General features: G+C 44.1%; 1 protein-coding gene across 1 annotated transcript; it reads left to right on the plus strand.

Annotated features, from left to right (window-relative positions):
* The first annotated feature begins 5255 nt into the window (after window positions 1-5255).
* Window positions 5256-12472, plus strand: ZBTB39 (zinc finger and BTB domain containing 39). Its single transcript, XM_042454046.1, has 2 exons — window positions 5256-5611; window positions 8109-12472. Exon 2 carries the CDS (start codon window positions 8224-8226, stop codon window positions 10312-10314), a length of 2091 nt encoding a protein of 696 aa, XP_042309980.1. The 5' UTR covers window positions 5256-5611; window positions 8109-8223; the 3' UTR covers window positions 10315-12472.
* Window positions 12473-16316: the final 3844 nt, after the last annotated feature.

Raw genomic sequence — 16316 nt, forward strand, 5'->3', positions numbered from 1 at the left:
TGATCAAATAATCATAAGGTTCACAATACAAACCGTTTACTCACTTGATCAGACTTTGGATCTTATCACACGTGGGGGGGGGTTGCAGCTCAGATCCGCAGTCACTCCTGTTCTAGCAATGCAAAGTGTGACGTTTTTACACACCAGATCCAGAGTCACTCCTGTCTTCCAATGCGAATTAAGGTTAAAACGTGATGTTTTACCACACCTGGTTGCCTTTCTGTTGCCCTTCTGAAGTGAGGGGGAAGCGAAGTCAGTTCGATGCCAAGCAAGTCACGTGATGCGGACTCAAGCAACATGGAGTGAATACACATTGTATTACCACACCAGAGCATACTTTGAGGGTTCAACGATTCGAATCAGCACCCTTGCACATGCTCAGTGGGGCTCTGGACACTGCCCTCCTTCTCTGCCCCCAAAGGAGGCAAAAGGGAGGTCGGGAGAGATGGCAGGGCACTTCCAAGCGGAGGGGCTTCTTCTCCAGGGGCTTGGTCCTCCTTTTCCAAGACCTGCCCTTCCTTCCCGCCTTCTATCCAGGAGGAATGTCCAAATGTCCTCCATTTCATTTTACATTTCCAGGAGTGTGTGGAGCTCCTCTTTGGTCCCTTCCTCCATCTTTTTTTAGGAAGGTCCTACATTTTGCGGCGCCTTCTCTTTCCTTGGTGGTTAGGAAAGGTGGCCAGGCTCAGTCCTCCTTTTGTAGGACCTGCCCTCCATTTTCACCTTCCGCCCAGGAGGAATTTCAAAATGTCCTCCATTTGGACTAAGGAGCATGTGTTTTTATACGAATCTTTTCACCTTTTCTTTGGTCGTGTCCTGGAGGGTCCTACACTTGTCCTTCTTTGTGATTATGAGCACATCTGATCCCCCTGGCTGTCTCTCTCTCACACACACAACACATAAACAGAGAGAGAAGAGAGCTCTGGCAGGGGGGAGGGCAAAAGGAGAGCCCCGTCTTGAGGACTTCGCCAGCCCCCCCTCCAAAAATCCTGACCAGGAGGAAGCTTCGGGCAGGTTTTGCGGGGAGAGAGCAGGGACGACGACAGGGAGAGAGGAAGCCTTCTCTCCAAACCCTGGCGATGGGAGCCGTCCAAAGTTCAGCTGGATCGACTGGGAAGGGTCTTGGCAGTTCCAGGGAAAGTTGTTCCCAACTCCCAAGCAAGTCAGCCCTGGCCCCTCTCTCTGGTATAGAAAGACAGGAAAAGGGGGGAAACGGTAAGAGCTGGGGTGATAGTAAGTGAGCCCTGGCCTCCCTCTCTGGCATCATGGGGCATTTGCGGTGGAGTACCAGAGCAGTAGTAAAGCTGCATTCCACACCAGATCAAATCGCAGTGCAATCAAAGTGAGATTGGAAGCGAATTCTCTGAAGTCACTTTTTTTCTGGTTTTACCAAAATGTCACTTCGGAAACACTGCTGAAGCACCTCACAAGAAACTACCATAAAAATGAATGGCGTCTGATAACACATTCACTTTATGGCGTGAAACCGCATCGTTGGAAATGCAGTCACATCGGAAATGAGCCGGAACTGGGCCAGAAAACCACCCAAAAGCTCCATGTGATATACTCCTTGGTCTCTTATGGATCAAAGATTATTGCTCCCCTAGGAACTTCTATATTTATTTACAAATACCCTGCTGTAATGCAAAAATAGTTAATGTCAGAAAGAAAACACAATCCCAGTTTGGATCAGCAGCAAGGATGATTTAATAAGAAAAATGCCCTTAGGCTCTAGCTATCTATGGTTTCTACCATCTGAAAGGTACTTTGCGTTTTAAAATCCAAGAGACCACCCTAGGAGTTAAATAACTTTCTGAAGTACACAAAACTTTTAAGTACTTTCCCAGGCATACCTTCCCAGGCAACTGCTCTTTTGCTAAGATAAGAGGATGACTGGACGGAGGAGGACTGCCATCTTGCGAATTTTGTTCTGCATTGCAGCCGGGTGATAGCTGGGGCAGTTGTAAGTAGCTGGTGATATTAACTACAAAACGAGCCCAGACAAAACTGAGGGCCTTCATATATTGTAATTCACAAAATGTCTGGATAGGTAGCACTTAATCATGTTAAGCTGTCTAGAACAATGCGAGAAGCATTTTTGGATGGAGGAAGACAGTTTATCATGCCATATACAGAGGTGGTATTTAACATTATCTATGAATAACTGTAAGATGGAGTTAACATGAAGGCACATAACAACCTGTCTAAGACTTTGGGCAATGGCCTTATGATTTGACCAGGAACACTAGCCATCTTCCTAGCTGTGGGACAAAATGGTTGTATCTTCTGGGTCATCAGAAATAAGAAGCATAGTTCTCATTCAGGGTTAGGCATGTTGTCCATATAGCAAATCCTATATCATAAAAAATCTACCAAACAGTGACACCTTTATTGGTCCAATCAAAATGCACAATTTACATGTTGCAAGCTGTGGAAGCTCCAATGGCTTCTTCATCAGGCAAGGTGCTAAAAACCATACAGGAGGGGGGAAATGAAGATGTTAATTATAGGCTTGCCTTTTGCTGTTTCCCCCCCTCTAAGTTCAGATGATATGGAGGGGTTTCTCTTGCAGGCTGTCACCTCCTCCATCGTCCCATGCTGCAATTAGCATCCCTGTTTGCATTTTTCCTTAACAAACAGAACTTTGAAATAAAAAAGGATACTTCCTTAGCAACTGAGTATATCTCTATCCTTTGTGAGGCCACAAACCCCTTTGTTAGGCAGAGGAAACTTAAATTACCCTACACATCTTCATTCAGATCTAGAAGAGGAATGGCCTCTGACTGCATTGAGGTCTTGCCAGACCAACTGACAACAGGAGTAACATCTGAGATAAAATGGAGGCCTGTGACTCTAAGATGGTCACTTCCACACAGTGATTTTTAATATCTGTGCCTGATGAAAAAGTCAGGGAAGCACCAAAATTTGCATGATATATTTTATACTTCTTGGTTGTCCCAATAAGTTTTGTTGTATGCTCTTGCTCAGCCTTAGAAAAGTTTACCAAACCATGCCACAGCAATGCACCTCCACCTAAAGAAATACATCCCTGTATCTCCTCACTTCCTCATCACTTGTTCATACCAGTTTAATAACTTGAGTTCAAAACCTGTGCTTGCCTGTGGCCCAACCTGGATGCCAGGAAGTATCTGGAAAACCCCCCTACCACCAGCAAACTCTTGATATGTTCCTCAATCTCCATACATGGGGGCCAGTCAAACTTACTGTATATACTCATGTATAAGTCTAGAAATTTTAGTCAAAAAATTGACCTCAAAAACCTGAGCCGATTTATCCACAGGTCAATGTAAGTACTGCACTTTAACTCTTATTTAAAAAGGAACCATGCCCTGGTGAAAAGCAAGAGCATAATCTGTCCTGGAAGCATTGACCCCCCCCCCTTTATTCTCTCATCCATCCAGCCTTTAGGATGAACACAAACAGTTGTGCTTGCTGAAATTTTTAAGTTGTTTAGCATTGTTTTCCTTGCTTCATCCTTTAGATCCTTTGTCACATGCCCCTAGGTTTTACCCTCAAATTACCCATGGGTCATATCAAAACCCATAATTTTGGCCCCAAAACCTATTCTCCACTTATACATGAGGTTAACTTACAGTTGAGTATATATGTTACATTTTTTTGCAGGGAGGGATTAGCATCTGTGAATTGATTCAAAATTAAGGCAGCGAATCTCTCCAGGGCATTTAAATCTGGTCTGAAGTTCCCATTTGCCACCGTTCTGAATCAAAATGGAGGCGCCTCCATTTCCTGAATGGTGGCTGCGTGATCCAAATTGATCTGATAGCTTACTCACACTATCGGAGATGCAGATCATTGTGGTTCTAAAAAAAAAAGAACTGTGAAGGGATCCAGTGCCAAATGCACCAGCTTAAATGGGCTTTTTGGTTGCCCCCCTCCCCCTGCAAACTGCACTGAGTATAATCAGTGCAAGTCTGAACTACAGGGAAATAACTCAGTTTCCAAACTGGATCATTTTGTAGTGTGAATGGGGCCATGGTTGAGTAAGGGATAACAGAGTGAAAAATGGAGAGGGCTCCTGTCCCCTTCCTTTAATGGTGGTGCAGAAAAGGAATTTCAGGAGGTACTGTTGGCACACGCATGAGGAAGAAGCCACCTCTTCTGAAATTAGAGCCAGTGTGGCATAGCAGTTTATGTTTTGAACCCAGACCCTAGAGATCAGGGTTGCATTCCCAGCTTGGCCATGAAACCCACTGGATTACTTTGGGCAGGTCTGACTTATGGTGACTCTGAGGTGAACTTATCATGGAGTGTTCTTGGCAAGATTTATTCAGAGGTTTGCCATTCCCATCCTCTACCCCAGAAGATGGAAATGGCAAACCCCTTCTGCCAAGAAAACTCCATGATAACTTCACCTTAGTCACCATAAATCAGGAACGACTTGAAAGCACACAGAAGGACAGTGCAGCCCTTAGAGGCACAAAAGCCCCCTCCAGTTTCCACTGTGGCAGTGCCCTTAAGGCACCGGATCTTGTCTGATCTTGGGAGCTAAGTGGGGTCAGCCCTGATCAGGGTGAGCAGAGGTCCTGCTCATGGCAAAGGACAAGACACTGCAAAAGGTAGGACATTCAAGAAAAATGGAGGACATTGGCAAATAAAAACTAAAAACACGACTACAAAAGATAAACGTAGTCCCTTGACATGAATGTCTAGTCACCACCGACTATTATGAAAGTTAATCAATGCTTCTTAGTCATGCTCAGAAAGGAGAGGGAGTAAAACCCCAGAGGGCAGGGTTGACCACCCATGTCCTCATTTTTCCAGACCTGTCCTCCATTTCAATCTTCTGCCCAGGAGGCATCCCAAAACCATTTTGAGCCAAGAAGCATGAATTTGTTTATTTTTTTTAATAATTAATTTTTTTATTTAAATGTCTATATCACTCTTTTGTGGATTTTGACATTTCCATAGTTTAAAAAACGAATACATATAAACATACAATTCAACATCCAAAACCATACAAAAATCAACACAACCCCAAACAAGAAGAAGCCTGGAGTTATTTATTTATTTTTGAATTATCATTTTTATTTGAGTTTCCACTATCACTGTTTTGTGGATTCTGACGTTTCCATAGCTTATAAAATACCTATAAACACCCCCCCCCAGAAAAGCCAGCCCCCTCCCAACCAAGAAGAGGAAGGAGGAGGAGGAGGAGGAGGAGGGTGACTGCCAGTCTTGCCAGAGGGAGGGGGGTCCCTCCCTGCCCCCATCTTCTCCCTGGCCGCCATGCCCTCCATTTGGGGGCCCTGGCTGAAGGCCTCCCTTCCTTCCCTGGGGCCTGGTCCTCCTTGGCGGCCTTCCCCAGGCGAGGCCCCCGGGGCCTGGCTGCTGCTGCTGGGGCTGCAGTGCCCCCTCCGGGGCTGGGGGCGGCGCTGGGCCGGTCCTTCCTTCCCGGGGCCGGATGGCGCCTCTTGGCCCGGGTCGGAGCGGCGGCGGCGGCGGCGGCGCCTCCTCCTCCTCCTCGGCGGCCAGGGAGGTAGGCCTGGCTCGGTCGGGACTAGGCAGCCCCTTTGTGTGGGCGCCAGAGAGACAACCACGCCGCCGACGCCGCCAGGGATGGTGGCCCCGGGTAAGGGAGGAGGGGGCCCCGGCTGGGAGAGTGGTCTCCCTCCCCGCCGCCTTCGTCCCCCCGAGCCCTCCCTCCTCCTCCTCCTCCTCCTTCCCTCCATCACTTCTCCTCCTCCAGGCCCCACTTTGTCCCTGTCTCTCCCCTCAGGACTCGCTCTGCCTCTCTTTCCCTGCCGCCTCCCTTGACTGGAACTCAGGGAACAGGCGCTCCTCCTCTTCATCATCACCCTGAAGTTTTAGTTTTAAGGGTTACTATTCATCGCTACTACTACTACTACTACGATGAGTATCTGGGAAGGGGAGGAAGACTACTCTCCTCCCTCACTCTCCTGCCACAGTTCATTCTGCATAAGTTGCCAGTTACTATCATCATCGTTGTTATTGGGAGGAATTGGAAGGCTCCCCCCCCATCATCATCATCATCATCATCATCATCATCATCATCATGGCATAGTTTATTCTGCATAAGTTGCCCATTACTATCATTGCCATCAATATTATCATTACTATTGTTATTGGGGAAGAAGGGGAAGACTCCCCCTCCCATCATACCCTTGTTTATTCTGGATAAGTTGCCAATTATTATTATTATTATTATTATTATTATTATTATGGAAGAGGGGAAGAGTACTTCCACCCTTTCTCTGTCATAGCATAGTTTATTCTGGATACGTTGCTAGTTACCATCATCATTGTTATTTGGGAAGAAGGGGAAGACTCCCCCCTCCCATTATATCATAGTTTATTTGGTGTAAGTTGTCAGTTATCATCATCATTATCATTATTATTTGGGAAGAAGGTGTGCTTCTCTCCCCCCCCCCAAAAAAAAATCACATCACTGTTTATTCTGGATCAGTTGAAAATTATTTTCATCATCATTATCATCATCATCTGGGAAGAAGGAGAAGACTTTCCTTGCCTCCATCATACTACTGTTTAATCTGGATAAGTTGCCTCTTCTTGTTGTTGATGTTGTTATTATTATTATTTGGGAAGAGGTGAACGACTGTCCTTCTCCCCACCATGGCACTGTTTATTCTAGATAAGTTGCCCCTCATTGCTGCTTCTCTCTCCAGCCGAGAGACTTCCTCAACCAGCACTTTCAGTTTTAAACAGTATTTCCCCATGGTTGACTTCACTAGAAATACCTTCGGTGAGAATCTAGGCTGTTTTTGTGTGCCTTCAAGTTGTTTCCAATTTACGGCAACTCTAAGGCAAACCTATCGTGGGTTTTCTTGGCCAGATTTATTATTCAGAGGTGGTTTGCCATCGCCTTCCCCTGAGGCTGAGAGAGTGTGACTTGCTCAAGGTCAACAGTCTTATTCCTTACACTTAGGTGTCATCCTGTGGTGCATTCTTCCCTCTACAGCAATGAGAAAAGTCACTTTTTTATTATGAAAAAAATTCCCACTGCCTTATGTTTTTGCATGAAGAATGGGTATAGTTTAACCTTCTTTGATAATGCTTGAAAGAAGTTTGTTTTCACAGAATATGGATTTTAAAAGGAAGATTATGAGACAACAAGAAAAGAAGCTGAAGGGGAATATAAACACATACAAGTATAATAGAACCTAAACATGAATGGAGAGCCAACATGGTGTAGTGGTTTGAGTACTGGACTTCAACTCTGGAGACTAGAGTCTGATTCCTTACTCAGCCATGGAAACCCACAGACTGACCTTGGGTGAGTTACACACACTCAGCCCCAAAAACCTCATGATTGGTTCGCCTTAGTCAGAAACGACTTGAAGACACACAGCAGCAACAACAAATGTGAATGATATGAACTGGCAATCCCACTTATTCAGAAAAAACTAATCTGCAATTAAGGCAAGGGTACCTGGTTCCAGAAGGTGTAGTGGTTTGAGCAGGGTTCAAATCCCAGTTTGGCCATGTAAACACTCTGGACAAGTTACACTCTCTCAGCCTCAGAGGGTGGCAATGACAACCCCCACTGAAGAAACTTGCCAGGAAAACCCCATCATAGATTTGTCTTATGGTTGCCGTAAACTGGAAATGACTTGAAGGCCAACAACAACAACAACAACAGCAAATAACAATTATATAATAAAAGGACATGTATAGAGTATGCTGGTTTAAGCCAGGAATTGTGCAGCTCTTTACATGCAGCTGTTTCCTGACCACTGTGGCTATGCTGGCTATGACTGCTGGGAACTGCAATCTGATAATATCTGATAATAATACCCCTAGTTTAAAATAAGGCATGATCCTTCCCTGCTGTTTGGTTTATAGTGTATACCCCTCACCTGTACACTCTTTCCATATTACTAAAACAAACCACTTTTCAGAAAGCGTTTGCTCCAGAGCAGCTGTGCTTTTTGTTTTATAATGCATGAATTTACTACCAACAATCCTACGTGTTCCCATCTTTTCATTTAAAAGATATCCAAGGCAGTTTACAGTGCAATACACACTGTATTTTAGGTTTCATTGAAAAGCTGTAGGAAAACTTTAACTTTCCATTTTCTTCTTTCTAGAGTCCACTGCCCAGTGCAGTTCCAAGGCTGGCAGCCCCACTTCTGATGCAGAAGAAGGACGTGCAAGTATAAACAAGAAGTAAGTGGGAGAAGCAGCTTTTCAGCAGTTGCCAAAATGGGCATGAGGATCAAGCTACACAGCACTGACCACCCCAGTAACCTGCTGAAGGAACTCAATAAATGCAGGTTGTCAGAAACTATGTGTGATGTTACCATTGTTGTTGGTAGTCGTTCCTTCCCTGCACACAAAGCAGTGCTGGCATGTGCAGCAGGCTATTTCCAGAACCTTTTCCTCAGTACAGGACTGGATGCTGCTCGCACGTACGTGGTGGATTTCATCACTCCAGCCAATTTTGAAAAGATCCTGAGCTTTGTTTATACCTCAGAGCTCTTCACAGATCTGATCAATGTGGGTGTTATTTATGAAGTAGCTGAAAAGCTGGGTATGGATGATTTGTTGAAGGCCTGCCATTCCACTTTTCCAGACTTGGAAAACTCAGCCGCCAATAAACAGTGCTCTGTCTCAGGTGAAAGTCGGTCAGCTGGTGCTTTGGCTGAGTCAAACCATTCTCTGATTGAAATCCGAAACAGTGGGGATCACCAGAGAACAGAGCGAAATAGCAGCCTGCATGGCGAAACAACAGGTGGCTACAAAGAAGATCTTGCAAATGATGCTAGTCTTAACTTACTGCATTCGCAGATTCCCAAATCTGAAGAACAGGAAACACCAGCACAGTTCAGTGGTGCCATGAGTATTATGACACAGGCTGGTCTGAGCATGGCTGTTCAAACGACTGGAAACTCTTGTCAGCCATATAAAATCCAGAGCAATGGGGATTACAGCAAAGGCAACTTTTTTTCCTCTGATGCATCGTTGGATATATCCACAGGCAGCAACTCCTGTCCTAGCAATAGTGACCACTCCAAAGATCAGGGCTTTGGACAAATGGATGAACTACAACTAGAAGACCTAGGAGAAGAGGAATTACATTTTGAAGACCCCAGTGAGGAGTTAGGTGCACCAGAGGAGGTGATTGAGCTTAGTGATGATAGTGAGGAGGAGCTATCTTTTGAGAATGACAGCCGGGATAACAAGGCCATGCCCTGTCAAGTATGCAAAAAAGTATTAGAACCCAACATTCAGCTGATCCGCCAGCATGCTAGGGAACATGTAGACCTGCTAACTGGAAACTGCAAAGTCTGCGAGACCCATTTCCAAGATAGGAACTCTAGAGTCACCCATGTCCTGTCTCATATTGGGATATTCCTCTTTTCCTGTGATATGTGTGAGACTAAGTTTTTCACTCAGTGGCAGCTCAACCTCCACCGCCGAGAAGGAGTGTTTGACAGCAACATTATCATCCATCCCAGTGACCCACTGATAGGGAAGGTCAACTTGTTCACTGGGGATTTGGCATGTGCTGTCTGTGGGAAACTGCTGGCCAAAGATTTTCATGTGGTTCGGAGTCACATCTTGGACCATGTGAATTTGAAAGGCCAAACATGTGGTGTGTGTGACCAGCGACACCTCAATCTCTGTAGCCTCATGTGGCATACACTTTCCCACTTGGGAATCTCTGTTTTTTCTTGCTCTATTTGTGCCAACAGTTTTGTGGACAGGCACCTTCTGGAGAAGCACATGGCAGTCCACCAAAGCATGGAGGAAGCCCTCTTTCGGTGTCATTATTGTGGTCAAGCGTTCAAGCTGGAAGCTGCTTACCGCTACCATGTGAGCCAGCACAAGTGTAGTTCCAACTTGGACCTTGTCCGACCTAGCTTTGGTGACCGAATGCACCAGCAATCTCTGCAAAAGAGGAAGCTGACAGAGGAGTTCTTAAGTGAGGACATGGCTCTCCAGAATCAACCTGGGAACAGTAAGTACAGCTGCAAGGTGTGTGGAAAAAGGTTTGCTCACACCAGCGAATTCAACTACCACCGACGCATCCACACTGGGGAGAAGCCCTATCAGTGTAAAGTATGCCACAAATTCTTCCGTGGGCGTTCCACTATCAAGTGCCACTTGAAGACACATTCTGGGGCTCTCATGTACCGCTGCACAGTTTGTGGCCACTACAGCTCTACTCTTAACCTCATGAGCAAGCATATAGGTGTGCACAAAGGCAGCCTTCCCCCAGACTTCACCATTGAACAAACTTTCATGTACATTATCCATTCCAAAGATGCGGAGAAAAACACAGACAGCTGATAACAGCAGTATTGGGAAAGTAAGCACTATTTGGGGTGCTTTAGTTTTTATAAAAATAACATTACTTTCAATGGTCAGGCATCATCAGCATTGTACTTTATTTCTTTTGCCTTGTTAGAGGGTTTCTTAAATCACTGTCCCATGAAAACAACAGCACGTTAGATGTGTTATTGTTCACAAGAAACCTGTTGTGTTTACCTCCTGCTGAGTCCAATGCTCATAGCCGTTTCAAATCTAGGAAACAGACCGTTTGTTCCTCTCCACTGGATAGGTTTCCCTCCTCATTACTTTTCCCTCCACCGCCATTGTCATGTCTGAGCTGAGATCACTAAAAGATTTATGCTGCTAAGATATATTGATGCTCCACATCAGTAGGGATAGCAGGGGAGAAAGTGGGAGGCAAAAGTAATTATTTCTGTCTGGTTGTCAGGAAGATGCACGTTGGAACAACTTACAGTGCAGTCCTAAGCATGTTTGCTTACTGCGTCCTTCCTGAAAAGTGTGCTTAGGATTTTTAGGCTGCCTTCTTGTCAGAGAAATTTGTATTCTTTAAAACCCCACCATAGTACTTGATTCACAGCTGTGTGATGCATAGTCATAAGTGATGATGGTTCTTATCTCCCTTGATCAGTGCTTCTCCATGGTTGCTCTTCCAGATGTTTCAGACTTCAACTCTCAGAAATCCAAGACAGCATATTCAGTGATCAGGAATTCTGGAAACTGAAACTCTAAACATCTGAAGGCCCAAGACCTGAGAATCACTGCTGTAGATAAAGCTGACATTAAAAGCACAAGGGAAGGCTAGGTTTGTGTGTGTTGCAAATCGTTAATCCTGTCTTGCCCCCAGTCATATTTAGCCTTTTACCCTTCATCATAAAATCAGGAGTTTGCTTTTTGAAGAACAATAAATAAAAAGGAGTAGACAGATGTGTGGTAGAGGAGAGGACAGTTTTTCCAAATATGAACTTTTGGGGCAAAGTTTTGGCTGGGACAAGGAAAGTGGCAGTGCCCTAAGAAAGAATTATTGGCTTAATCTCCCATATCCTCTTTGCAGAAAGAAAAATTTCTCAGGCATCAAAATATATATGCTGTTTTGTTGTTTCTTTGTTGTGTCACACTATAGTATCAATGCTTTTGGGAGGGTTCTTCCAGTCACTTGTCCTGAAAAATGAGGCTAGCGTCCAATGATTCTCACTTCTGAAAGTGTCTGAGTAATATAGTTATGTGGGCAGGGCTTGGAATCCTCCTTGGGGGCTACAGTCCTGTACACGCTTATTTGGCGCAGTTCCCTTTGAACTTACTGGGGCGTACCTGTGAGCAGACATAGAGAGGAGTGCATAGTTGAAAATATATTATTGCCTTAAGGAAATATCTCTAGAAAAAGGAAGAAAAGAACTAGGGCCTTTCCAGATAATTTAAAGTGTCAGAATAAATACATTTTTCTTACATATTAGTTTGGAGGGACCAACATGTCTTCCCAAAGTAGCATTTTTATTGCAGGTATATCCCACATTCTGTCACATAGATCACAGCTTTTTGTTGCATGGAAAAGGCAGGCCCTCCCTCCCTCCTTGCAAACACATCCATTGTGGTTATGCCAGAGGTGCCTATTGGGCTGAAGACAGATCTGACTTCTGTAGAGCAGTGGCATGGAGCCAGTTTGAAAGTCCCTTGACCACAGGTAGTATGTATGTATCCTTGGTTTTCTAGGACAGAGCTGTGAAAAACAGAACACCCCCAGATGCCCACTTCTACAATCTTGCAGAAAAAGCCAGCCATAGATGGATTTAATTGGCTAATGCTCATTGCACTACCAAGATGCATGGCATGCCAATTCTTGAAGCAATTTGCTACTTTCCATTTTTTTAAAGAAAAAGGATATACACATGAGGTAAACATGAATGTGATGCTTAATTTGAGAAAAATGACCACTTGAAGCAAAGGGGAAAGGGCAAGGCTAATGTGTAATCCAGGAGTGGGGAAAGTGTAGCACACTACAGATCGTGTGTGCCCCCAGAGTCATTTTTCTGGCTCATAGAGCCATCAAATTTTAAAACAGAATTATCCCCCAAATGCCTATCAGGTGGTGTGCGTAGTAGACAATTCCCCCATTTTTTATTCAGAAATGTATTTTTAATCCAGAAATTGACCCTATTTCCCTGGGGCATTTGGGAGCAAAAAACATTTTTTCTCCCAGGAGCGCAGCTTTCTAAGATGTCCCTGGGGAAACCAATACAGCCTGCCTATCCCCAATAATTTTCCACTTGTGGTCTTATCCATCATTTATCTTGGTGGGATATATATCTGCTGTGAATATTGAAGGATGGGAGGATGGCGAGCCCACTGTGTCTCGTTCTTCAATAATTGTGTTTCTCTTCACTTCTGTACAGTGCCTATGACCTCACAAGTGCTCAGCAACATTACCGCCCCCTACTCATGTTGCAGAAATGTCAAGTAAGCTCATTATAGTGTCCTTTAAAGTCTTCAGAGGTCAAGCACTATCCTACTGAAATGCTTTTTAGTCCTATTGGGGAAAAGAAGTGGAAAGCACCAGCAAAGTTACCCCTTCTCTTTTCTTTGACGGGCAAAGTGCTGCTTTTTTGTTTCATTTTTTAAGTCTCTGATGGCTGTACACTTCCCACCCTCACAACCCAAAACACACACCTCTAACCATTTTCTTTTTTAAAATGAAGAACCAAGGTGTGTTCTGTGTTGACATCAGTTCATCTAGAAGGGAAGCGCTCTTGATAGTGCATTTGTGCTAACATGAAGATATGCTAACAGAAAGTGTAGACCTTTTTTTTAATCATCCAGAGATTTTCCCCCAGAGCAATGAAAACTCAGCATATATTTAACTAACAATAAATACAGCCCATTGGGTTGATACTGGATATTGCCTCCTCCCCTCCCCTGCATATTTTGGTGCTCATTGAAGGGATTCAAGAGAAGAGGGAGATCACAGGCTACAGGTACTGGATTACACTTGTGGCTTTGTCTTGTGGATTGTGCTTCATGCTGCAAAAATGATTTTTCCCAAGTGCAGTTCTGTGTGAAATCTTTGTAGGAGGATGGATGTGAGAGGTGAATGTTGATATATGTAGCAGCTGACTTGAGATCTGTCCTTTGGTTTAATGCAAACTACCTCATAAAGAGGAAGCTCTGGAGTCTTCAAAGTGACTGCTGTGTACTACTAGGCTCACAGGCTTCCATAAATAAAAACACTGGTGTCAAAGGAAAGGAGACATCAATGAGACCCTACTCTAGTTTTGAACTATGAATGAGGAGAATGAAAATAATATTGGGGGGGGGGGGGCTGAATCATCTCTGATTCTGGTTCCAGTAGGGTTATCTTGGGCAAGGATGTTTTGCCTCTCTGCTTACAGTACCTACCTCTAAGGGTGTTGTGAAGATTATCTATTTTAATGTGTGTCAAGGAGCGGGAGGACGGGGAGCACTTATTTATGTTTCAGTTTCATATCCGAGGATATTGCAACAGGTATTCAGGCTCATTGCTTTATTTCTTTCCTTCTTGTGGCCTCAGGTTGGCAAACACCAAAAAAGATAAACTAAGGGATGGCTAAACGGTGGCAGACAGAGCTCCTTGCAGGTGTATTTGGCAAAGTTGTAGGTAAACAGTAAAGAGCTGCCTCAGGACTTAACCACTACTAAGTTTTGATACTTTTATAAAAATTAATGGTAAGGCCAGGGCTACCTGAACATAGACCCGGGAAAGCTTGAGTGAGAAGCCAGAGCCTAAAGTCCAGCAAGCTTTCTTGCTGGCGAAAGGTAGAAGGCTGGGCTTCTTATGGGTATGGGAAGCCTGGCCATTGAAGGAGCTTCATACTCTATCCATTGGAAGGGATGTTCCCCCTCTGCCTGAAGAGGGCTCCCAGGCCTGAGCACAAAAATGTCAAAGCTCACTAGGGTCGGTCCTGTCTTGGGGTCTTATCCCAATACATTGTTAAAGCACTTTTTATTCTACTTTAACTGCCATGGAAACATCTTATGGAAATCCTAGGATATGCACTTTGTTTTTGTTGTTTCCAACTTATGGCAACCCCAAGACATGGGTTTTTTTCTGAGGTTGAGAGTGTCACCCAGTGGGTTTCCACAGCTGAACACAGAATTGGACCCTGATCTCCAAGGCTGTAGCCCAATGCTCAAATCACTACACCATGTTGGTGGTTGCCACTTATTGGTACTTTAGGAAGGCACATTGAGAAGAGTTTTCAATCAGAGCGGTCTTGGACCTCACCCAGAATTCCACAAAACATTGCCATGAGAAGTCGAAGGCTTTCATGGCTGGCATCCATAGTTTTTTTGTGGGTTTTTCGGGCTGTGTGGCCATATCCTAGCACAGTTTCTTCCTGACGTTTCACCAGCATTTGTGGCTGGCATCTTCAGAGAATGTTTGCCTGGAAAGTTTGCTATATATATTGTGTGATCTGGAAAGGCAGGAGTGATTTGCATGTGTATTGTAAGTTGCTAATGGCAGTCTTCAGGGTGTGAGGGCTTCCCTGTGCATCCAACCACTACCATGTCATGATGCACAGGGAAGCCATTGAAATCCACAAACACCTGGGCAATTTCAACTGGAAAGAGGAATCCCTTAAAGTAAACAAGGTTTGGCTACCAGTCCTGAAAGATAGCAAGATAAAGACAAATGCAAATGAGAAATCTCCCAGGGTCAGGGGTTTCCCAGCAGACAATGAGCACTAATCAAGCAGACATGAGTCCTCTTGTGCAGACCTTCACACCCTGAGGACTGCCATTAGCAACCAACAATACACATGCAAATCACTCCTGCCTTTCCAGATCACACAATATATACAGCCAAGTCTTTTCCAGCAGGCAAACATTCTCTGAAGATGCCAGCCACAGATGCTGGCGAAACGTCAGGAAGAAACTCTGCTAGAACATGGCCACACAGCCCAAAAAACCCACAAAAAACAATTGCCATGACAGTTAAAATGGAATCATAGTGCTTTAACAGCGTAGTGTGACAGTCCCATCAGATTCTGAATTTCCTGGTACAGAGTCTCAGACAAATAATCATTCATGTATCTCCCACTTTGTGCCATGTGCTAAGCCGAACCAAGTTTTCCTGAGTAGGATGCAGGCTCTGGTGGGAGTGAAGAAAAAGAAACTATACTTCATCTTATCTAGTAAAAACTTCTGTTTCAAAGTCAAAGCAGAGTTCTAGAGCTGCTTTTCTCTCATTATTCAGTGCCAAAGCTGTCCTAATTCACAAGGTGAATATGCCCAGCTTCAGAAACCTCTGTTTTGAAAGCATTGTGCAAAACAATATACTTTTGAATCCTTAAACTTTGCAGTTAAGGCACTGGGAGATAGTAAAGTCATCTACCTGCCCTCAAACACATCAACTCATCCCTCATCTCTAATAATGAGAATGAATTTAAAAGACTACCTCACAGGGGAAATGTTGTGAGGTGTAGTAAATGTCTGTAAAGTGCTTTGGAACCCTTAGGCTTAGAGAAAGACAAAGTATTGTAATTAAATGGCTTCACTGTTTGACTTGCTACCATTTGTGAAAAATCTCTCCCTGTCATTACCATCACCACAGGGGAGGGATTAGGCATGGAACAGATATTCCAGTTCAGTGCAGAACAGTTTGAACGGTTAAAAAAATGTTCTGGAGATTAATGCTTTATAAACTCTTTGTAACTAAAACAATACCTTCCCCCATGTTTTCCTCCAAAGATCCATATACCTTGAAACGAAACAGAACAGATCATTATGATTGCTGTCTAACCTTTTGGTTAAGTTAATGGTAGGTACTGACCTCCTGGTTATTTAAGTGTTTACTATCTATTTGCTGTACAGTTTGTATATTTTGTAAAACCTTTCTCCTTCCCCAAAGGAAACAAAAGGTAGATGTCTAAAATTGTTGTACATCAGATTCTTTTATACTCCCATCATTTGACACAAAAGTTGTGTTTTTTATTTAGAATAATAAAATGAAAAACTTGAAGAGTTTGTTC

Source organism: Sceloporus undulatus, chromosome 2 (assembly GCF_019175285.1).
Source record: "Sceloporus undulatus isolate JIND9_A2432 ecotype Alabama chromosome 2, SceUnd_v1.1, whole genome shotgun sequence".
Lineage (NCBI taxonomy): Eukaryota > Metazoa > Chordata > Lepidosauria > Squamata > Phrynosomatidae > Sceloporus > Sceloporus undulatus.